This window comes from Chamaea fasciata, unplaced genomic scaffold, assembly GCF_029207755.1.
Source record: "Chamaea fasciata isolate MVZ Bird 193981 ecotype frontalis unplaced genomic scaffold, bChaFas1.0.hap1 SCAF_13, whole genome shotgun sequence".
NCBI classification, from domain to species: Eukaryota; Metazoa; Chordata; class Aves; order Passeriformes; family Sylviidae; genus Chamaea; species Chamaea fasciata.
This window is the reverse complement of record NW_027094098.1, coordinates 11,939,267-11,963,546: the sequence shown is the minus strand read 5'-3', so window position 1 is coordinate 11,963,546 and position 24,280 is coordinate 11,939,267. Positions and strand designations below refer to the sequence as shown.

Sequence of the window (24,280 nt, the reverse complement as noted above, 5' to 3'; positions counted from 1 at the left end):
ACACACCAGTGCTCCCAGTTCGGGTTGTCTACCCAGTATTCTGAGCCACGGGTCACAATTGTGTGGGTTCAGCTTATTACCAGGCCTTGGCTTCTTCCCTGTGCCCCTTCTGAATCATTCTCTCTGTCAACCAGAAGGAATTGTCCACTCTAGCTGTGTTTTGGTGGGAAAGCACCTCAGCAGGGGCTGTGCAGTGGATGTGTAGCTGGGTGTTGGCAGCATTCAGGGAGCACAGTGCAGCATGTGCTGGGCACTGGCGTGCTCACACTGTGTTGCTTTGGAAAAAATAACTGCAGGGAGGACAGCTGGGGAGTCTCATGTCAATCTTATATCTGTGAGCTGTCTTACAGCTTTCTTGCTGCATTTTTTTCGCTCTAAATCTTTCAAAGAAGGGATCTCATAGCTGTTTTGTAATAATGCCTTCTGGCGTACCAGCTTGCTTAAATGTTTCTGTTCTTTTAATATTTATTTCTGAATTTCCTCAGGAAGAATAGCCTAACAGCTTGAGAAATACGTATGTTGAGATTTCCTAGCTGAGTCCTACTGATCCTGTTTGTTGGCAGCAACAGCTGAAATTGTTGCTGTCCTTGTGCAGGGGAGTGGATGGATTAAAGCAATGTGTAAATGTGGGGAAAGAGCTAAAATTTAACCCCAAATCCCCTTGCTTCAGCATGTGGCCAACTAGGTTATGCACTGACAGCTTCACAACCGTGGTGTAACACCAGCGGTGTTTGTCATTCCCAAACTGCAGTCTGCCTCCTAAATATGCTTCTAATCTTGCAGACTGACACCAGGTCTCTGCATGCCAGAAGTGAGTGACAGGGTAGAGATTAAAACCCTGTGCTGAAGCAGAGCTTATATAGTGCTGTTTGACAAAACCTTTCCATGGTATTGAGGGGGCAGCTACAGTCTCTTAAATGGTATTTCTTAACTGCTGCAGCCTGCAGTCTGTAATCAGGAGAGGGCCTGAAATGTCAGACAAATCATAATCAATCCTCTGCATGAAATCTAAAGGTAGAGGACTTTTTTACTTTTTTTAAATTTGACTGAACAAAAGAAAAAAGAAATGCAGTATATATGATTTTGTTATAAGACTGTCTGGTTTTCCTGTTAGATGGGATTAATTTGAGTTCAATTTTGAAAACAAGCTTATGCTCAGGAATCTGTAACAGATACGAAAGATTTTGCTATGAGACATCGAACGCTTGGGGTGTTCATGGCAGGTGATGTGAATCATATCTCAAGACTCTGCAACCTCCTGAGTTTTCTACTAGGATTACCTATTGGAAGTCTGCTCACAAGAGGTAGATCAAAGGACAGAGTGTGGTCCAAAAAAAAAAAGCTTTGGGTTGCCCTTTCTTAGTTCTTGATACTTCTGCGGTAAAAACAGGGCAGTCACATAATTTTTCCAATGGGCCATGGAGGGAGTCAGATCTACTTTCCACAAGAAAAACAAGTATAAAATAAATGTTTTTCCATTTGTGGGTCACTTTCCTTACCTCAGCATACTGAAGTAAAGCCTGTCTGAAGGGATTTTTTTCTTTAGTGAAATTACTCAATACAAATTATGGTTTCTCTCTAAGGTGTTACTCTACTGCCAGCTCAGCTCAGTCTCTATTTTGCCATGGTTTCTCACCAACAGAAACAATTTCAGAGGCTTTTGCTCTGTGTGCCTTTCTTGTTGAAAAGAATTTTAGTGTGTTTTTAGAGGTTTGGATGCAACACACAAACTAGTATCTTTTGAAGTTCATCTTCTCATTGTAGAACTAACAAAAACTATTTGTGGATTAAAACAAATGCTTCTCAAGAATAATCCTATTTGCTTAAATCTATTTGTATAAAGTTCTTTGATTAGGGAAAATAAAAGAAATGGAAGCTGCATTTCTTTATGCCAGATTTGTGTTCCTCTTGGGCAGACATTTCAGTGCAATCCTGATCTAACAGGAATTGTCAGCTTGGTGCAAAGCCGTGGGAAGTCCGCTCCAACCGGACCCTGTCATCTCCAACTCGTCCTGAATTGAATCTCTGTGAGAATCCTGTGATGATCATTGTTTTAAATTCCTGATACTGTATCTCTGCAAAAATGAGGGTTGAAATGCATCTTCAAAAAATAGGCCTTCCCTTTTAGAAAAGTGAAATGAATTAATGAGGTATGCGTGCAATATAAATATGCTTGAGCAATTTCTGTAGAATATAAGCTCTGCAAAAGATGGTGTTGTTTTAGCTTTTAGGAAACATTTCTGTCTGAATGAGCAATTGTCAAGGTGGCATGGTTGAAAAGATTTTCCGCTGTAAAGAGATGAAACATCAGCTCTCCAAACACCTTGGCTTATCTAAGGAAGCAAGTTGAGACAATTGTTTTAGAGCTTTCTGAACACAGCAAGGTACCCGCAGAGATTCTTTGCAAATTCTTTTGATATTGTCTTGTCCTAAAGAGTGCCAGACTCTCTTTCACACTTCAGAAGTGTGAGAATTTTGCATATCTTGGAGACTAAAAAACCTCGAAGATAAATGCAGATGGAAATAATAACGAAAAAGAAATACTGTGCACTCTTCCAGAAAATGGATAGATTTGTGTTTGATGCAGTGGCATTATTATTGTGTTCCACTTGCAGAATCTGATTTTGTCCAGCACTATGTAAAATCTTCAGATTTTTACAGCTCCTCTAGAGTCTTTTCCTTATGCAGAGCAGCTTCCTCTTGGCACCCTTGCTCTGTGCATAGGTGCTGCTCCCCTTTTCCAGTGCACTGATCAACATATGGTGCCCATTCCTGGCAATCAGCAGCCCTCCATGTGTTAAACTGGTGGAGGTTTGGAAAAGGCTTTGGAGGTGTTAAAGTTCCTGTTTTAAAATAAAGCTGGAAATGGCAAACTGGATGAGATTCTGTCTGTTCAGCCTTGCTGCCACATCATGGAGAAGGATGATGTCCTTGGTCTTCAAGTCAGAAATTTTCCAGATTCAGCTTTGGACTGAGTTGATTTTTGATATTAAAGTTTTACGCTGGTGGTGAAGAAATGAGAATGAGGACAAGAAAAAAAAAATTGGCATGACTGTTGCTTTCAGCTCCTAAACTTTAATAAATTTAATCTGAGATAGAGGAGTTCTGGAGAAATCAGGCTGTGTAGAAGTACTGGCATAATTGATGGGCTGCAGGTAAATGCTGAAATAGTGCAACATACAGAATGTGCATTCCCCTTGGCACTGGGATCTGTAGAAGTATTTCACTGAAAGAAGCTGCTGCCAGCAAGATGCCAAGTGGGGTGTGTTACTGCCTTTTTTGGTTCTTAGGATTCTGAAATGAGAATAGGAAAGTTTAAACAAAGCAGACAATTCATCAGAGGCGTAATTTTTTTTTTTAAATGTGTTTTGTGTCTGAGACAAAGCATTACTGTTCCTGAGATCTTGTGGCACACAGTGACTGACAGGGGACAGAATCAGTGCTCTTTCTGAAGTGTTTTATACGTTTGAGATACTTCATTGGGTGAAACTTCTGACTGTCCAGGAAATGCTTCATTGGACATGTGCCAGTTAGAATCAGCTTCTGTTCATTGCTTCTTCAGCAGTGTAAGATAATTCATTATGTACCCAGGGACCAGACTTCTGATTGCATTGGTATTTTTCTGTGTTCAGCATGTTTTTGCTCCTGCTTACAAAGAAACACTTTTAACTGTTTTGGGGTGTTATTGTGGGAAAACTGTCTGACTTGGTGCAATCATTCAGTCATTGTGAGCGTACAGTCATTGAAGAAAGGCTGGGGAGCGCTGCTAATCGACAGAAGCAGACTTTTGTTAAACATTTGTTTTTCTTCTCGCACTTGTTTTCTGGAATCTCCTCAGTAGTGTTGGCCCCTGATGGTATTTACGTTTGTCTTCTGAATTCCCAGCCTTGCTGTTGGTGAGCAGGACATAGCATGTGGTGAGACTCCACTAGCAGGCACAGCTCCAGCGTCATCGGTTGTTTGCTCCTTTCCCATCCCTCTTTCTTACAGTTTGAATGTTACCTATCATTAATCTGTAAGAACTGGTACTTCTGTGCCAAGGAGACTGTGCGTATGTTGCTGCGACTGTCTGACTCTGGGACTTCTGTTTTGCAGGATCACATGCGCTCTGATCAGGTAGTATCAAAAATTTTTCTGCTTCAGGGCTTTTATGAAAGTGGTCTAATATCATGGATCAGGCTTTGTGAATTGAAAATGTGTTTTTTTTATATTCTTGTGTGCTTTTATGATGAAAGTACTAAAATATAACATTACAACTGATCCAGTCAGTGCTTGTAGTTGGAGTTAAATAGGAATAGTCACAAAAGTTTTGTTACTCTTCTAGATCTGTTAGTCTAGCAGCCTTCTGGAGCATTAATTCCACATTGCCTGACATGTAATTTGGCTCAAAAGCATTTGATTGTGTTTGGATAGTTTGTTAGATTTCAGAAATGTCTGATGGTATTTGTCTTTCTCTTTCCGTACATCTTCAGTCTTGAATGTACTTGACTCCTCCTCAGGGAACAAGTAACTCCATGGAACTGTGATGCTGCAATAAATGTGATACCTCAGGCTCTGAAAATCTGACTGAAAAACACTGATTTTCCTATGTTACAAATCAGCTTCCCATTTAAGTCCAGCAGTTTGTCTTCTTCTGTCAGTTCTTCCTTACTGCTGCTGAGAAATAGTTTCATTACTGCTAAAGAATGATTCATTAGCATGTGGTTTGCATTTGTAGGAAGCCAGTCTTGTAGAGACCACATTCCTGATGCTTGTTTGTTTTACAGACACAAATGCAGATGTTTTCCTTGTACAAACAAGTCAGAGGTGTCTGTCTGGGTCTGCCAGGCCGGGGGCTTAAGATAACAACCTATCCCAGGCTGGCAGTGTCACTTCATCCATGCAGACTGTGTGTGTTGGCAGCAGCAGCCCTGTGTGCCACGCTCCATCTAATCACAAGCTTCTGTGCTGGGAGGGAGGGCAGTGCTGCCTGGCAGCCTTTGTTTTCAGAGGGTCACATCACATAGCTGATAAAGTCGAGGAAGGTGACGTGCCAGATCTTGCACAGCATGAGCTAATGCTTTGGTTCTCCTAGAAAAAGGCTTATTTGTACATTGAAAATTGCTCTTTTATTAGTGGGGTTTCTTAGTGGCCAGCAGAGTGGGCACATCAGAATGTAGAGATGGGTAAGAGTCAATTAAACATCACATCTGCTTTGTGTGTTGGTGTTGCCCTGGTTTAATTCGCTGACCCAACCATCCAGCACTGAGAATTGCCAGTGCAGGACCAGAGCAGTATCGTGTGGCAGCAATAGGTCAGTTGTGTTGGGAAACTGCACCTCTTCAGCAGGGTTGACTTAAGAAGAGTAATGAATATGCTGCTTCTCGGTGTGCAGAGCCTGACTGTTTTTGTAGGAGTGACCACTGCTTGTTTTTCCTTCCAGAATTGTGTTGGTGTGCTGTCTGTACTACATCACATCCCGCGATCCACCTGTAGCAGGATTCAAGGAGGCCTATGGCATTTCAGCTGATGATTGGGACTGACAGCTTCTCTAGGAGAGAAAAAAGCAACTCTTCCTGCAGCTAGAACAGCAGGAGTTGTTTTCTGTGGGCAAAGTAGAGAGATGCTGTGGTGACAGCTCATCTTGGAGAGCAGGAGGCAGAGCCCTTTAGTGTCAGAGGGTGTTTGAATGCAGAATGTGCAGACACCAAACTTGCCCGGGTGCTTCCTAGCACAAATAGCAGTGAGGAGACAGGTGTTCTCAGCCTTCTGAATTCCTCTGGAAAATGTCTGTTGTTTGGAGGACACCTGCTTTGTTTGAAATCTAGGACCTGAAGGAGTTGAGAAGCAGAGTGAAGGTCTATCAGCTCAGCAGATGTCTGTCGTCTTGGTAGGTAGGAGTCTTCTTGTGCAAGCAGAGAAGTCTGTTTTCTTCTAAAATAAACTGATACATAAAATGAAGGAGAACTTGTTTGCTTGTACCCTTGTAGCATGACTTTAAATGTCATGTTGCAGTACTGTGATGGTGCTCAGGCTAGCACGGATTGTGCTAGTGTTTGCCAAGAGTCCACGTAATGCAAGCAGCTCTGCATGGAAACAGGCCCTGTCACAGTAGTTTTCTATCTTCCTCTCCAATCCAGCGTGTAACTTTCTTCTCTACAGTGAAGGTCTGGCAAAATGTTTGTATTTTCCCCATACTCTTTGCTGTCAGTTTGCCTGCATTTGCAGCCTGTTGCTTCTTCTCCACCTCAGTAAGTGGTATCTCTCTGCCCTGGGGTTCCTACTTTGCATTTTTGGTGAGGACCCCGGATTGCAGTCTAGTCTGGCCCTCCAGAGTGGTGATGACAGTCAGGACTGGATGTGGGGCTTCCATGAGCAGTTAAGCTAATCCAGTGCATTCTTGATTCCTTCCTCTCTGTGCTGTTGTAACAAAGTATGTGAGTTAGTTTTTGGTACACCGGTACTTCATTCCAGCTTTTGTATTGCAGGTGTACTGGCTGTGAGCATCCATGTCTGGCAATTTAATGTGAATTGATCATCACTGGGATATTGTACTGAGTTTGTACAATTTTTATATGAAAATCATACTCCCAAGCAGAGGTGTGGCTTCAAAATGTGCGAAGTTTGACCTTTTTTTTTTCTTTTATTTTCCACCTAGGTATCACATGCTGTTGCAAAGCTAGTATTAGTTAGTTTCCACTGGCAAATCTCAGAGATTTTGGAAAGGTAAGTGTACATAGTCTTATCTCGTGTGTGCTTAGTGCTTTCCCCCCGGCTTTGCAGAAATGCTCAGGGTGCTCCATAGGTGTATTTTTTGGCAAGTGTCTTTGGACCTTGAAGCAGGACATGCAGTCCATTTTAGGGAGCAGAGGAAAACTACTGATTTATTGAGGCTGTGCTGCCTGTGAGAAATTTTTAAACAGGGAGAGGGTAGTAGTGGTGAATGTTTTTCAGTTTAGGAATTATTGTTAAGCTAGGAACCCTCTAGACAGATTAATCCTAAATTTTGAGATAACAGATGGAGAGTGCTGCATCTATATTTATTTAATAGATATAAAGATAACATATGTTCTGCTTTGAATGTCGGAGCCAAAAATCATAAAGGAGCACTGACCCTATACTGATGTAGTCTTTAGCAGTACGTTCCCACTGAAGTTTTTGTTCCTTTTGATGTTAAGTGATGTTTTTTTTCCCAAGCTGGCCAGCATTTGGAGAGCAGGAGAAGGTGATGTGAGAGAAGTGAGCACTGCAGCTCCCTTGTTTGGTCAGTGTCAGTGTAACAAAGCCCTCCAACTGATTTCAAGAAGAGGGTTCAGACTCGGCCCAAACATATACGGGAAGTGCATTGAAAGGTACTGCTGGCTGGCAGCCCCTCCACAAAATACTGGCTCAGAACTGAACATTGTCTGAAAATAGAGAGCATATCAGCTTGACTCATTCTGCCCAGACATTTTTGGCCCTGCAGCCAGCAGCTTCATCCGGAGAACGTATGGAAAATGCATCCTGTGTATGGATGCTGTTGCCTTCTTGGTTACCCTGTATCCTGTGAAAACTTTTCGCCGGGTTTCAAGGAGGGTGAGATTCCTGCATAGCAGCTCAGGGTGGTCCTGCAGGTTAACTGATGAGACTTAAACAAGAAGAAATTTGTGGAAGAGTTTACTTCTAAAGTGATGAATTTGCAAATTGTTCTCCAGTTGATCTAGTCCTCAAACTTCTCTCTTGGTACAAAATGACATTCTCAAAAGAAAGCTCACTAGTACAACTAAGAAGTGCTGGTGAGGAGGGAGGCTTTACCACAAGAGCGAGTATCCTGTTGTGGTAAGTATGGGAGCAAGGCCACAACAGTGATGCTGCTGTTTCTGAATTCAGTAAGATATAAACATTCGTCTGCCAAGGAAATCACAAGCAGCAAAATATGTTTAATTCTATGGCTGCTGATAGACAACTTCATATGCCTAAAGGGTGATAATCTGTCACAGAGTAATTACTTAACTAGACAATAGTCTGGATTTAAAGTGAGACTTAACCAGGACAGCTTAATTGTACAGAAGAATGGGAGACAGTCCGGAGCCTTGCTGGTGTGTGTTATTGTGGACAGTGCCTTAGGACTACTCTAGGGGTGTGGATGGAAAATCTTAGTTTAAAAATAAATTTTCAGGGGAGGGAGATAGTTGAAGAAAAATATTCATCAAGATGTATAAGGGAAATGTTAATCCATTACCAGGCGAAGTAGTATTTCTGGTTCTGAATAAACTCAGAAAGTTTTGTTGATAGGAGCTCAGCTTTCTATAAGAAGGAGCCTCACAAAGGAGACATTTCCACTTTCCTTGTTGAAACCTACCCTACTATTTGCACAGAGACGACTGTTTATTCAGGCAAGAAGGATCAATTTAACGATGTAAAATGTATTCAGAACTTGATTTGATCATTCTTCAATTGCCTTTTCAGGCACAAGTCTAATCCTGCCCAGTTGCTAGTAGAAGCACGAGTTCAGCCCACCTCATCCAAACATGTAAGTATGCAAACTATCCCGTCTGTTCCCTTGGCAGACACCTCTGACCCCCCTCACGGGGGATTGCATTACTAATGGCATACTCTGTCCAATGTTAACCCTTTGCAAACTCAGGTCTGACACCCTGATTCATCGCTGGGTTTACTTCTGAAATAAGAATGCATTCAAGAGGTCTCTAATATTTAAATAGCAGCTTTGCTGTTAGCTTGCAGGTAGTGCTCAAGAATTACCTACTTAAAGAAAATGAGGATCATTTTTTGGCACAAGTGATGGCAGACAATGGAAGGAGCAGAGTGCATGGGCTTGGCTGCCTCTTCCGATTCTGTTCTCTGTAAAAAGACACTGAAAGGCAGTTCTGGCTGCACAGAGTGAACAGAGCTTGTCTGTGTCTGGAATAGATTTTTAATTTTTTAAAAAAATCTTTTACCTTTTTTTTTTCTTTTTTCATCTGTTTGCACTGCTCAGGGATGCTTAAGCTAAATCTCCCAGTGAGTTGTGTTGCTGCTGAGTCAGTCTGTGCTGATATTTGAACCAACAACTTGTTTTTTGTAGCCAGGGCTACACAGATCTTCAGATACTTTTTTTCCCCCCACCTTTAAATAGAAACTTCCTGTTGCATGTTTATAGATTTCATCCACAGTGGGTGGCTTGGTACAATGCAGAATTACCCTAGGAACACATTGCCATGTGTCAGATTTTGAGTGATAAAATACTACATCTGGGTTGTGGGGGAGAGGAGATCTTAAAAGCCTGATTTGGCATCTGAGCTCTCTTATAACTAGCAGATAGTGCAAAAGCTAGGCTGACAAAAGTCTAAGCTTCATGGGCTCAAATCATCTGCGTCATGTCCAGAAAACAACAATCTTTCTAATTTGACATACTTGCAAATTAGTCCATGTATTTCAATATTTATCCAAGTCTTGTATCAGCTGTCAGCAGAGTATTCCCCCTGCAATGGGCCATTCCAGCCTCCTTGGCAGGCAAGGTGAAGGTCACCAGCACATCATTTCTGTCAGGGTCCTGGGTTTGGACCAAACACTTTCCCAACTTTAATTTACAGTAACTTTATATTTTGCTCTGAGGAGGTAGGAAGTGGTACAGAAATCTTTTTTCTCCCAAAGTGGCAACCCAAAACAATGCTTGAGGTAAACTTCTATACATACTGGAAAACTGAGACAAAACATTACCAATATAAACATGAGGAAACTACTGAGACAAAATGCATGCAAATAATCAATGCAGTGAAGAACAGTGTAACTCTTCAGTCCTGTTGCCACTTCATCTTCTCATGGCAAATCATCTTCTCATGAAATACCTGTAAGAGGAGAGAGAAAAGAAAACCTAGTCCCGCTTGGACTGGTTTTAAAGAGAAAGAACTCTCCATCTGGTGTTAATTTTGTGTTCTCTGACATGGGCATCTGTGGCTACCCATGGGATCCCTGAGCTTTGCCCTTTGTACAGCAGTCTGACTCTTCATTTGCAATAAATCCTACCTGATTACCAACTGCCCCCATGTAAGACCGGGTCCTGCCTGCAGTCCACCCCCACGAGCAGCTCTAAGCAATTGAGTTGCCTAAAGCTTCAATCAGTCAGGTAGTCCTTTAACTGGAGGTTTTATTCTCTCTGGCTCAGCAAACAGCAGCACGGGAGAAGACTGAGGGGTTGCAATACCCCTCTGATGTATGAATTGGAGGCAAGCAGCCTATTGCACACTCTTGGTGAGATTACCCAGTGCTGGAGTGGGGTAGAGACGGATTCTCACCTCTCCAAGGGGTCTAAACCTCCTGCCCAGTAGGCTGTCCTTTGGGTCAGAGACAGAGCTCTCTGCCATTATGCATTGTGAAGCATACTCTGGGACCCCAGGGTCCTTTTGTTTTGTCCTCCAACAGCTTTATGCTGTCTCACCCCATCAGTGAAATCCTCCACACATACTGTTTAAGTTTCCTTTGCATGCCTGCTATATTTTTCTTGCAGCTGAGCCAGCTCAGTTGCAGAATAGGGCATTTGTTTAGCTGGTGCAGTGGGTGCTGCCTCCTCACACTCCCTCTCCTAAGCAGTGTCTTTATAAGTGGGCAGAGTTTAGGGAGACGTTGGGGGTCTGGCTTTGCTGTATCAGGCTCCTCCCAAGTATAAAGGCAGGTGACATCACCATCAGTAAGATCCACTTTAGTGAGTCTGGAAAGCCCCACCTCATTCTCCAAATCCTCCCCCTTCAAGCAGGCAATCTGCAAATGTAATTCTCTTTCACTTACAAGGGATTCATTTAGTCAAATATGCAAGTTTTCTGTTCATCTCTTTTCAGCATTTAACTCAGTATGTGTTTTCTGCTGGGCACTGTGTTCTGCTTCCAAGGTCACCTGCAGTATTTTAGGCAGTTCAGTCAAAGACCCATTCACCACTTTATCTCATTGCTTAGCTCTGTGCTTATCTCTTTGAGCAGCTCCCAAAAGTGTGCAGGCTATGGATTTGCTCTTATCAATTTTTTTCTTCTTTTTTGCTAAATCCTGTATCTTTTGCACAAGACCAGCCGGAGAATGACAATTTTCCTCAGCCCAGCTCAGTCCATTCAAAGCTGGACAAGCTTTATAATCCTTTAGCAAGTCTAGCTGAAGGTAGCAGTTGAGATTGTGCTTTTCCCAGGTTGGCATAATCTCTCTGCTGGAAAATTCAGCTTAGACTGAATAACAATTCTCCTTTGTCCAGCACTCTGTGTGTTTTCCCAGTAGAAAGTAGCTCCTCACCACCTTCAAGGACACCATGCTTGCTGAAAAATTGTCATACCCTGAGCTCTCTCAATGAATGTTTGAAAGGGGCTTAGGTACTTTGATACCCCTCCGCAGAGTGCAGGAGAAAACAACAAACTTCTCAGGAGGTTGAATAGCAAACTTTTACTTACAAAGTTGGACCATAAAGGACTGGGGAAATAATAAAGCAACATCCAATTCAAGTAAGGAAAGGCACTGATTTAGCAAACTCTAATCCATCCAGATTTCAAGAAAAGGAAGTTAGGAGAAGAAAGAAAGGAAAAAAGAAGGAGAGAGAGAGATATAATAATCACCACCTTGGATCCAGTCAATTTTGGCTGCTATAAGATCCGAGGCAGTGGGACTCATCAAGGCTGCACACTGTCATTATGGCCTTTAATCTGTTCTGGTCCCTCCCCACAGGTGGGGCTTTCAGTGTTCCAGTGGCTTGGTCCACTTTGGGCCTGAACCAGAGGCTCCAGGCTCCAGAGGGTGGGATGTGGAGCAGTGACCACCCCATCTTCGCAGAACTTCTCCTACCGCCACCCGAGCACACACTTTAGTTGTTTTGAGCCATTAATAATTTCTCCAACTTTCTTCTGCAAATGGTGATTTTATTTAAGGAAGAAATATACTATGGTTTCAAGGTTAATTTAAACTTGATTTCCTAGGCAATACATTACAGTTTGTAGAGCAATGTGCTCTGTGCTTCAGCTTGTAATGCAGAATGATTCTGGGGACAGATGCTCATAGTGAGTGTCTGTAGAGGGGCTGACCCCATAGGGAGAAGCTTTGTGGTGAGCTCAGAGAGGCAGCTTGCAAGGTTTTGAGGTAGCATGTGTGCTCTTCAGGCTGAGCAGCTGATCCAGGCAATCAGTGCAATTACAGACTCAGTGAATCTTGTTCTGGTCTGTAAGTGAGGCCGCTTAGAACAAATTTGCCTTACTTCCTCTTTCATGTGGCCGTGCCATAAATCAAGCTCTGTCAGTCATGCGCTGCACATCATGGTGCTGCTGCTCCACCTCGCCAGCATGCAGAGATTGGTGTGGAAACTGATGGCAGGCTCACACCAGCTTCTCCACAAGTAGCAAAGTGATTATATGACTTCTCTGTGAAAGGAAAAACTGGAACATAAACTGCAGCTAACAGCTTTGTAGAGCCTTGGTTTTGATGATGCTGGGCCAGACCTAGTTCTGCAGGTCCCAGGGGTGAGTGGAGATGCGTTGAAGGCTGGATCTGCTGTCTAGGGATCAGCTCTGCACTACATAGGGGGAAACCAGACTACTTTCAGTGGTTTGTTGAAGCAATAGCAGTTATGCCTGATTTGAAACAAGCCCTCTTAATCCTTTTCAGCTGAAGGGACAATGCCTGTTTTGCCAAATGTAGCCTAGGCAGAAGATAAGAGATGGGAGGTGATAGTTTGTAAATTCCCTTTCCTCTCTGTATAAACACTCTACAGTTGCATCTTCCATTACCCAAAATTACTGTCTGGTAAAAGGGCAGTGCTAAGTTGGCTGTGACAGCTGCTCTCCAGAGCCTGTGCAGATAGTCTGGCCCAGCTAACAAAGAATATTATTAAATCCAGGGAGGGACAACACAATGACATATTTCAAACAAGGCAAGAGTAAGAACCAGAAAAGTAAAGGTGAGTTCTGGGCAGCACTAGAGGAGAGGTAGAAACTCTTCAGTGACTGTCAACTTGTTGTGCTCTGTGAGATTAGAGGTTCTTGAGAAGGACTGACTGACTGGAGGTGTGCAGCACCTTAGCACACCAGCTGCTTATGAACCTGTTCTGGCCTGGACCTCCGCAGAGACCATTGTCACCATGAGGGTCATGCAGGTGTCTGTGGATGAGCTGAAAATGCTCTGGGAGGTCTGGGATGCTTTCACTGTACTGCTGATTTGTCTCTCTCCCAGGCAATGGTACATTCCTCCCACCACTGCGCAGTGTGCATGCAGTTTGTCCGGAAGGAGAACTTGCTCTCCCTGGCTTGTCAGCACCAGTTCTGTCGCAGCTGCTGGGAGCAGCACTGTACAGTGCTTGTCAAGGATGGTGTTGGAGTCGGTGAGTTCAATGTGGATGTGGTGCTGGGTCTATGTTTGCCCCACTGGCCATCCTGATGAGTCAAGAGTATGACTGTAACAAGTTAGAAACTGCAAATCGGTTGAATAGAATTTGCATCTGTGATGATGTACTGTTGCAATGCCCCTGGAGTGCTTGTGGATGCAAACATCTGTTCCCTTTGCGTTGGAGAGAAGCCAGTAGTAGCCAGAGTTGCTTTGGGCTTTTCTAAGCCTGTCTTTCATGTTGGCATGGCAGTAACATGTAATTTTCTAATTTAAGTATCTGACCTTGTGAATACTGGTTGAAGCACTCACTGGTCCTGCATACACATGTGCTCTGTCATCTTTTGGTGAAGACAATTTGGGCTTCAGCTTTTCAGCAGCCCTGATTTGTTTCACAGTTGTATCCCTCTTGCCACAGCAACAGCTGGCACTAAGGAAACTGTTGAATCTCTCTGTGCTTTCACACCTTAGTATAAGCTGCGCTGTTGTGAGATGTTGCTTTCTCTTCTCAGGGGTGTCCTGCATGGCTCAGGACTGTCTACTCCGGACACCAGAAGACTTTGTGTTTCCATTGCTGCCTAGTGAAGAGCTGAAAGACAAATACAGGCGCTACCTCTTCAGGGACTATGTGGAGGTAGATTTTTTCCATTTTAAAATACTGTGGGTCAAGTCACCAATGACTTGCAGAAATTTTGTTTGAAGTGTCTTGCATTTTTGATTAGAACTGCAGTAACTGCAGCAAAATTGTCCTCAATAGGCATGATGTGGCTGCTTCTGTAGGACAGCCTCACTGACAAAATGCTCTAGCAGGTTGCCAAAGTAAATTCTGCTGTAAGGTCATCCACTAACTCCTTGGCTGCTGCTTCAGAATTCTCAGTGTTGCAGCTTCAAAAACTTCAATTTGATTATTCAAGTTCTTCTTGTTCTTACATAAATATTTTTAGGTTCGGAAAAATAGGTCCCTCAGCTTAGGGTAGCCCAGCTGAATTGGCTGGCTCAATTACATTTTCTGTGAGCTTTCTTGAAATTAAAGCAGCAGTAGTTAAAGTTAAATATGCAGGAGTATTCTGATAACTGGGAACAGACAGGGAACACTAAAAAAGCTTTGTGGGTTTTGCTCATTGTGCTGACTTAGTTTGTAACTGTCCATTTGAATTCCCTGTTCTAGAGAAGCTATAAGTAACTAACAAACCTCTTCCATATTAGGAAATGCAGGATCTGCTCTGATAACCAAGACCTGGTGACACTTTCCACTCTTTTTTAATACAAAATAACTGCCTTGTGTGTTTTTGAGGACAGTAATGGTTAAAGTTGAACAGATAATGGTCTCCTGCTCCCACTGCTGATCTTACTCCCTTGTTGTGTCCACAGAGCCATTACCAGCTGCAGCTGTGTCCTGGTGCAGATTGCCCTATGGTCATACAGGTACAAGAGCCAAAAGCCCGGCGAGTGCAGTGCAATCGTTGCAATGAGGTCTTCTGGTAAGAAACAGAGAGGGTTACAGATCACAGGGAAAGTGTGCTGTCCTCAGAGCCAATCCTTTTGCTTGCCAAAAGTTTTGGTGTGTAGAAGTATCTGAAATGCTTTGCTAGAGTTGTTTGTAACTTGAGTTAGCCTGAGTAACTGTACACTTGTGATCTGACTTCTGCAGGTGGTCAGACGTCCCCTTGCTTCCTAAGCTCCTGGGTACTTGGGTATTTTGACAACCAGGAAACATGGAGCTTGAGTAACCAAGGGCTTACAAATCTACCATTCTCACATTTTGGCTAAGTTAAAAATTTTCCTGCAGACACAGTGATTGATGTAGATTTTGGTAGTAAACATGGAGTCCTCCTTGCTATCTGCTGGTATTGAGTTTTTAAATTTATTAAAAACATTCCACTCCCAGTTTAGAGGCCCAGCCTTCTGGTATCTCCATGCAAATGGCCCTTACTCACCTGGGGTTGTCAAGTCATGCTAATACTGGTGCCTGATATCTGCCACTGGAGTGAGACTACTTGTAAGTGACTGGTCCACCCCAGAACTCTGCAGTCGTGTTAGAGGAGACATAGGTGGGCTCTATGAAGGGACACATCAACCCTCAGACACGTGATTTGTCAGGCCTGGGTTCACTTTCATCCTGACTCTGGCTTTTACACAAGAAGAAGGGGGAATTGGAGTTCAGTCTTAGTCTTCACATTCTACTAATACACAAGAGCATTTCCATCCCTTACTGGGCCCCCCAGATTTTGGTCAGGAAAACCTCAATCCTTGAGTGATCTCCACAGAAATTGATATGTCTTTTTCTTTTTTTCTCCCCGCGTTAAGCTTTAAGTGTCGGCAGATGTACCATGCGCCCACAGACTGCGCTACCATTCGGAAATGGCTCACCAAGTGTGCAGATGACTCTGAAACAGCCAACTACATCAGTGCTCATACTAAAGATGTAAGGACAGGCACCTGCATGTTATTTCTTGTCCTCTAGCCCTGCCTGGAAAGCAGGATATAATTCTATACACACATAGCATTGTGTTCTTCTTTCTCACAGACTGCAAATTCTCACAACTCCCTAGGGACCGTCAAGAAGCTTCTGTCATAAGCTACTGTCTTATGTGAACTAATTATGTCCCTATGGCAGTAATAGAACTCAACTGAATGCCTTGGGAATGCTTTGTGTGGGAAGCTCAGCTGCCCTCCTGCAGTAAGGACCTGGTGGTCCTTATTCCAGACCTGGTGTGAATGTCTTGATTGCCAGGTGTGCTGTCCTCCCGCAGGCAAAAGAATTGTAGCTACTTTGAAATGATCAGTGGAGTTGTATTTAAGATGGAAGGAGAGGGTGTCATAAGTGCAAAGTCAGTACCAAGTAAGGCACCAGTGGTGTTTAAGCCTGAAAAACTTTTTGCACTACTGTGAACTGGAGGGCGAGGGAAAAAGTCTTTATTTGGCAAGGACTGCAAAATGGGGTGGTTGAAGTCTGTAAATTAGACATTGGTGTACTTCTACTAGATTTAGACCCAAGACAAAGAAATAGTATTACCTATTGTGCATGCTAGCCTACCTGTAGAATTTTTGTATAAATATACTATCTTTATCCTCTAAATTAGCAGAGATTTGAACTTTTAATGTCTTTTGGGCATTTGTGGCCTGACCTCAAAACAGTTCTTGGCTACATTTGTGCTACCATGGCCAGTGGCAATTGTGACAGTGGTGATTAGCTGCAAGCTTCAGTTATGTTAGGAAAGGGGGTACTTAGATGGACCAGAGATTTCAAGTTCCCTTCCTTCTCTGGAGAAGGTGTCAGCATGTGATAGTATTATTTCTGCTATGCTTGTTTGTAAAAATAAGATTCTATTTTATTGAGCACTGTCCTGGCATACATTTTGCCTGACATGAAAATTTATATGAAGTAGCAAAACTCACTTCCTCCTTTTTACCTATGCAGCCCAAAAAATGTATCTGGACACTCCAGGGTATCTGTGGAGTTTAGGTGTGTGCAGCTCTCTTGTGGTTAGGCAAATTCTCAGCAGGTAGCTGAGATGTCGTTTGTTAGTGGCTGCTGAAGGCAGAATATAGTGACAATTATCTGTAGTCAAAGTAGCTGTGATACACGGTCACACGTGAACTGGTTGTGTCCCTGTGCCTGAGTAACTGCAGAGTGGTAACTCAGCAAGACCTTCAGTTTTACAAGGAGTAACAACAGTAAATTTGTTCTCTTGAGCAAACAGTCCAGTGCTGCAGTGTAACTTCCTGACTTTGCCTTTCTGCCATCTTTTAAATGGAGCTGTCAGGAACTGGTGGGAGGCAGGGTATAAACGCTAATATTCTCATATGAGAATATTTCTCATACGTGAATGCTTATTTTTAAGAAAAAAAGGCAGGAAAAATCACACAAGTGCTGTCATTCTTCAGAAGGCTGCTAGAGTTGGATCTAACAATTGTGTCTGTTTCCTCAGTGTCCCAAGTGCAATATCTGTATTGAAAAGAATGGAGGCTGCAATCACATGGTGAGTAATTCCCTGAACACATCAAACCTCCCTTGTTCTAAGTGGAATTTTTTTCCCACACTTTCTGCTAACCAAGTGCCTCTTGTCTCTTTCTTTTTCAGCAATGTTCCAAATGCAAGCATGGTAAGTTGGGTTTGGAAGCTGTTTTCTCTACAATGTTTGTCAGTGGTGATGATACCTTCTTTTTTTTTTTTTTTTTTTTTTTGTGATATTAAGAAAAATTGTGAACACAGGCTGAAATATTTTCCCCCTAGTAAAAGCTGAACAGGATATTAATTGCAGATTTCTGTGTGATAGCTTTTTTTTTCCCCAGTGGCTGTGATCTCAGCTGCATTCTGATTCAGTGCTGGTTTGGCTTCTGCACCTGACATGTCTATGGACTAGAGAAGCCTCCAGAATATTAACAGTGGAATCCATCTCACAGAAGAGCTTTCCATGTAATTGTATTTGTAATCAGCTGAAAATATTGTCAAACATAGCCATTTACTCAGATCAGCTTAAGTCCTTCTGCTTAGTGATAGAAATAATGAGCTTCAACCCAGATGAAACTGCAGGAGCTGTGAACTGTTAAATGTAACAGCAGGTGTTGAACTTCTCAGTCCACTCCTGTGCAGTTAGCAGCCTGAGTGTCTTTGGCCCATTGTGTGGCCATACAAAATGACAGCCTGTTCTTCCACTTACCTTTTCATGGCAGAATTAATTTCTGTTGACTTGGAGTGAGATAGTTGTATTCAGCCCTCTGAGTTACGTGTATCACTGGAAACTATTGTAATATCAGCATCTTATTGGGAAGGTGATTAAAGATGACTTTCCTCTCTCATTTCCTTTGCTTTGGGGTTCTCAGCAGCACTGGATGTGCTTTGATGGAGCTCTGTGACAAGGGGGAGCAGACAAGTGCCAAGATACCATGGTGACTTAGCACTGGAGAAGGCTGATGAACTTGGGAATTACAGATTTTGGTCTCATTATCATAAGTAACACAGAAGGGATTCTTATTGTAGCAACTTAATCTCCATCTTTTTCCTTCTCACAAGAGCACTCACAGCCTCACTCTGAAATCAGAAAATTGCCACGTTTTGCTATTTTTACTATTGCGCTCTTTACTCTGCCTTCTTCCTATTTCAGCAGCTTCTAACTTGAAGTGTCATAAACCACTGATATCTGACATTACCTGGGTTGTTCCCTCCTGGAGAGAACTGAGGGCAGACTTTCTTTTGCATTACTTAGTTCACTTTTGGATCTGATTGTTCGTGTGTTATTCAGACAGAGGTTTGCATGGGGCAGTGTGCCCGTGGTGGGGAGGGTGCAGCTCACAGAAGAGACAGGCAGCCTCTTCTCTAACTCAGAGTGACAGTATGTGCAGGGTGCAAGTGCAGTTCTGCCCAGTGGTTTTGGTGTACAGGATGCAGAACTTCAAGATTTACTTTCCATAGCTGAAGGAGAAGCTGTGCAATTAAAATCTTCAAGACAGGCTGGTATTTTTGGCTCACTGTTGAGTTCTGTTTTGCAAGATGATACAGAACGTGTGCGTTTCTTGGCTTAGCAGAAATATCTGAAAACAGATGGGTTCTGTCTCCTGAAGCTTTTCTTTCTCAGAGGTGTTTCTCTGTGCATCATAGTGGGTTTTTTTGCTGTTTTCTGCAGACTTCTGCTGGATGTGTCTGGGAGACTGGAAGACTCACGGCAGCGAGTACTACGAATGCAGTCGGTACAAAGAGAATCCTGATATTGTAAACCAGAGTCAGCAAGCACAGGCCAGGGAGGCCCTTAAGAAGTACTTGTTCTATTTTGAGAGGGTAGGAGACATCTCCTTGGCCAGAGCTGCTGTAGCCTTTTAATGCTCCCTGCCTGGTGCAAAGGTCATTGCCAGCAATCTCCGTGCAAGAAACTGCCCAAAGAGAATCTGTGCAGAATTTTCAGGCCCTATTATTTTTCACTCAAAATCCTGCCCTGAAAGTCCCATCCAAACCAGTGATGTCATACCCAAAGCAAATTGTATTCATTCCTATATACCCTTGTGCTAGAGAAAATCAGTATTACCTGTGTGCCTCTGTACCATGTACCTGCAGGCTGAGTGCTGCTGCAGTAGATAGATATTGCTCAAATCATTTCCTTTCAGGACCGGGGAGCTTCCGTTCCTTGCAGTACATCTTTATACAGATAAAAACTAAATAAACTCTACCATGTTCAAAGCTCCATTGGCTGTAGCAAAGTTTTGCTAAAATGTCATGTAATCGCATTTTTAAAAGTTGCCATCAGAGCATCTCTGTCCACACAGCAGGCTCAATGCACCTGGCCATGCAGAGCAACTCTACAGCAGCATCTCTAGAAGAGAATGTGGTAGAGGTTAAATACTGTTGCGTTTCAGCTTCCCCATTAAAATGAGTTTATTCTTCACAGCATGAGCCAAATCTGTCATAAAATAAATGTCATAAAATAAATGTCTTCGTTCCTGGCTCTCCAGACCAATAGGCTTTGGGAAATAGCCATGTTTACAGTGTGCATATGGATATTGGAGTTCACTGAGCCAATGTCTAATGTTAATTTAAACTCTTGGCCTTCCTATAGAAATCCTTTAAACAGAGGAATCACCATGACTTTCCCCCCTTGTTAGACACAAGGTCACTGTGTGACCAGAGGGCATTCCCACTCGGAGGAGCTGGGTTTGCTCCCTGCTCTTGCTGCTGTCAGTCTATTGTCTACAGCCTCCACCACTTGCTACTGGAGGTGCTGCCTTGCCATTCTTTCCCACAGCATGTCTTGCCTTGCTGGACTCCTGCCCCACTCCAATTTCTGCTTGCTAGAGCTTGTGCTTTTACAGCAGTAGTACTCTGTTCTCATGCTGTTTTTTTCCTTTCCCTGTCTCCCCACCCCTTGCAGTGGGAGAATCACAATAAAAGCCTACAGCTGGAGGCACAGACATACCAACGAATCCAGGAGAAAATCCAAGAAAGAGTTATGAACAACTTGGGAACGTGGATAGATTGGCAATACCTACAGAATGCTGCAAAACTACTTGCAAAGGTGGGTGTTTGTGTCTTGTTTGGCACAGAGAAGAGAATACATGCCAGAATCCTAAATTCATAACATCAGTGAGGAAGGAAATTTAAGAGTTGTGGTTATGTTGGACGGTACTTCTGGTCTAGGATAAAAACAAACCAAAAATCATCTAGAAGTGACCTGTGTGAAGTCATACTCCACAATACACAGACCTGCACAAGTTCTTCCAAGGAAGGTGTAGGAAATTCTACCAGGAAGTGTCCAGTTGTCAGGAGGTAGCTTCTTAGCCTATAGTAATCACATTAATGTGACTGTGCTGACTCCCAAGACTGAGATTCCTGTCCTTTTCTCTCTCTCTTCCTCCCACTCTTGGACAGTGTCGTTACACCCTGCAGTACACATATCCATATGCCTACTACATGGAGTCTGGTCCTAGAAAGAAGCTGGTAAGATGTTCTGCTCTTTTTTTGCTGATAACTTTTTGGGGTATAGCTGGCAGCATGCTGGGCTGAATTCCAGAGCTGGGTAGTGTCTGAAATATTAGTCCTGAATGTGAGGTAAGGACAGGATAAATAGGTGGGTTTGCACATTTCTTCTTCGCTTCAAGTCGACCAGCAGCTCTGTCCTCTTATATATTACATTACTTTCCCAGGGGACTTCACTGCACTTTCACTAACAAGCCATTTATCCAGAATGTTTTGAGGCTGGAAGTGTGCATTTATTTCTTGGTAAGATTTATCACAATGCTGTGGGCCATATTCCTGTGAAAAGCAGCTGGAGGAGAGCTTTTCCTTGGATCAGGGTGTAGCTTTGCTTTTTATTCCTGCTGTAAGTTCCTTGCTGGCTTGGTGCATCTCATAGGCTGAAAAAGTACAAAAATAACCTTGAATTCAGTGAACAGTTTTTTCTTTGACTCAGCTGTCCTGTAAAACCTGTTATAGAATCTTTCTTCATGGCATCGTGTGTTGTCTAAGGCTGTGGATAGATGTTCTCTTCTGGATCTGACTGCCGGTGGAACAAGTTGCTGCTCCCAGCAGTGGTCAACAATCTCTCCACTCTGCCTGCAGAGCTATTTATGAGAGCATTTTGTGACATGTGCAGTGTTTTTAGGCTGACAGGGTTAATTTTGAGTGATGCAGGTTGGGGAGTGCTTATACAAGAAATACCCAGAAGGGGTGATCCTGTCTAGGTGAAGGTGGAGAAGGAGGAGGCACAAACCTGCTCTGCCAGCACTGCTGTCAGCAGAACACATTTGTCTGCTCCTCAAGTGTAATGAAACTGCTCCACTAAACTAGTTTCTTGTTGATGTCTCTTATTTTTCTCTTTGCAGTTTGAATACCAGCAAGCCCAGCTGGAAGCTGAAATTGAAAATCTCTCATGGAAGGTGGAGCGAGCAGACAGCTATGACAGAGGGGTGAGTGTTCTGCTTGCTTGAGCCTGTTGGCCAGATTTTGTTTGTTGGGCTTAACACTTCTGCAGGAGCAGCAACGCTGTCAAGTGAGGGTTCTGAGAAACTAGATCCAGAAATCACCTTTAGCCAGCAGATGATGTAGAAGCAGAGTGCTCACTGCCTTGTGGGATGGGAGGGAGGGCTGCAAGGATTCCTGAAAAATGAAACAAGTCCCATGGAGCTCTGGAGGAGACTGCATGCAGCCTTCTAGGGAAAAGCAGGTTTCTTAAGTGTGTAGCATATTTTAGACAGAGCAGGTGCTGGGTAACTGCAGAGGGAGCTCACATAAAAAGGAAGAGAATCTGAGATCTTGTAATCCAGAGTGTGCATGAAGTGTGTGATGGTTGGTGCTTCTCAAGCTGGAGTTCAGTGTCCCCCTAAGGAAAATGAAGTCTTCTCCAGGGATTTTATGCTAACAGTTTGTACCTTCTCTTTTACCAGGACTTAGAGAATCAGATGCACATAGCAGAGCAGAGACGGAGGACCCTGCTGAAAGACTTCCATGACACATAAGAGAGGAGGAAGTGACAGTGCAGGGGTGAGAGCAGCGAGTGAAGTGATGGCAGCTTCACTGGGATAAGCAGGCACTGCCTCTGGGAGAACACGGCCAAGGACAAAGCCACCCCTCCCCTTGCAAGTCAGACACATGCAGACACCACCTCTTAGTCCAGTTTGTTCTCTTATCTTTCTGTTTCTGTTTCTGCCAGGCTAGAGGCCAGAGCTCAGATTGGCATATTTCCTGGGCCATTTCCCTCCTGCCCTTGATGGTTTCAGAAGGGGAGGGAGTTTTTTTCTGAATGGCTGTTAATAGTGTTAGATCATTACAGTTTATGTAATTTTCAACGGTTGTACAATTATACAGACAAACCTTAGAATAACACAAAACCCTTTTTAAAAATAAATTGGCAGTGGAGTGTTTTTCCTTAATCTGCTTGTAAATTTAATGGGCTTTTCCCCTCTCTCTCTCCCTTCCTCTGACCCAAAAATCCTCCTAGTCACTGAAGGAGGTTAAAAAAAATCTCAGCTAGATTTTCCGATGCTCCTTTAACCAGGGCGTTGCAGCATTGGCATTTCATGAGGAGAGTGGCTGGTGTTAAAGGTGGCTGCTGCTGTGTCTGGCCTGACAGGACCGGCAGTGGCCGTGATTCAGTACGATCACATGTGACATCTCTTTTTCTTGTAAATCAGCTGTGCAAAATCCAGCTACACAAACAAAAGCAGACAGAGGAATTGCAGGGGACAGACCGGGTTAACATTGGGGGGATATACCTTGAGTTTGAGAGAAATTGAGAGAAATCAGATTCTGCATTTGATGAATTTTAGGTCTTCCATGTAGATTTTTGCTTTACTTGTTTTTGTGGGGAGGATGTTGTATTGCCAAAGTGAGTGATGAGGGAGTAGTAGCATACAGTTGTTAATCAAGGCTTGGGGCTTTTGCGGAGTGAAAGAATCCATATTATAACAGTGCCATGCAGCCTGATAAAGATTATTTGTGCCTGTTGGGTAGCATGGCTGAGAAGAATTGATCTTGTTCATCAAAGGGAGACTAAACACCACTACTTTGTGAGGAGGAAAGATTATGTACAACACACTCCCTGGCACGTGTTGGCAATGTGGATGGGCACTTGAATACAGGTGTGCTCCTTGTGCAGTGCCTGCACCAAGCCAGGCAGAAAATTAACTAGCAAAATTAATTTATTTGTATATTAGTATTGATGCTGGTGGGAACTTATCAGAAAATTGATTGTTAGGAGCATGATGAGCTTTTTTATTAACATTCTCTTTTTTAATGTAAAATATACACTAAAATAAAAATATGAAAACCTAGTTCATCTTAGTAGGGGTTAACGTGAAAAAGGTTACTTAAATGCCGACTCTTGCCTGCTTGCCACAGGAAGCAGGCCACATATAAGGATTTTGCAGATATCTGTGTCACTTGCACCAGGAGCTTGTTTGCAGCCAGTAAGGTGCAGCTCGAGTCTGATCTGTGGGGAACTCATGGGATTCTCTTCTATGCTGTATTTGGAAGTGTTGCCTTCGATGCATCCCTGTATTGTTCTTATGCAACGTCACTTGATAAAGATTAAACTGGAGGGGGGAAAAGTCCTAAATTCCTGCGTGTCAGAATAAGCTAACTCTGCTGTTGGAGCCTCTTTCACATACCTGAGACATGTGACCCAGGTATTTGCAGCAGGTGTAATTGGGCTCATAGATTTTATCAAGACTGATGCATTAGTTTAAACAAGGAGTAGCTGTCGTAAGAGCTAATCCTGTGGCCATGCTTGTTGTACACAGCAGAAAATTTCAAACTGAGAGGCCTTTTCCTTCCTCCCTCCCGTCCCTGGTGTGGGATCTATCCTCAGGGAACAAGGGAATGCACTGCGAGGAGCTGCTGGCCATGGAGTGAGTGTTACAGCAAAAGCAACTGAGGGTAGGGTGGACATGTGGAGAGATGGCTGGAGTCAGGAGCAGGGCAGGGAAAGGGGTCCGTGGTTTCTGGGAGCAGCGCTGCTTGCTGTGCAAGAGATCTCCATAGCCATGGCTC

General features: G+C 43.3%; 1 protein-coding gene across 3 annotated transcripts in view; it reads left to right on the top strand.

Annotated features, from left to right (window-relative positions):
• The window catches only part of ARIH2 (ariadne RBR E3 ubiquitin protein ligase 2), a 34,447-nt gene extending 10,619 nt beyond the window's left edge, over positions 1–23,828 (top strand). For 2 of the 3 annotated variants that reach the window (XM_066195670.1, XM_066195669.1), the window contains exons 3-15: positions 6,638–6,705; positions 8,428–8,491; positions 13,153–13,300; positions 13,815–13,936; positions 14,674–14,783; positions 15,610–15,727; positions 17,235–17,285; positions 17,387–17,408; positions 18,930–19,081; positions 20,166–20,309; positions 20,663–20,731; positions 21,616–21,699; positions 22,177–23,828. In XM_066195670.1, the coding sequence (XP_066051767.1) occupies positions 6,638–6,705; positions 8,428–8,491; positions 13,153–13,300; positions 13,815–13,936; positions 14,674–14,783; positions 15,610–15,727; positions 17,235–17,285; positions 17,387–17,408; positions 18,930–19,081; positions 20,166–20,309; positions 20,663–20,731; positions 21,616–21,699; positions 22,177–22,248 (1,224 nt within the window). In that variant the 3' untranslated portion in view covers positions 22,249–23,828. The remainder of the gene's footprint in view (positions 1–6,637; positions 6,706–8,427; positions 8,492–13,152; positions 13,301–13,814; positions 13,937–14,673; positions 14,784–15,609; positions 15,728–17,234; positions 17,286–17,386; positions 17,409–18,929; positions 19,082–20,165; positions 20,310–20,662; positions 20,732–21,615; positions 21,700–22,176) is intronic. The other variant, XM_066195671.1, reaches the window with a different exon arrangement.
• Positions 23,829–24,280: the final 452 nt, after the last annotated feature.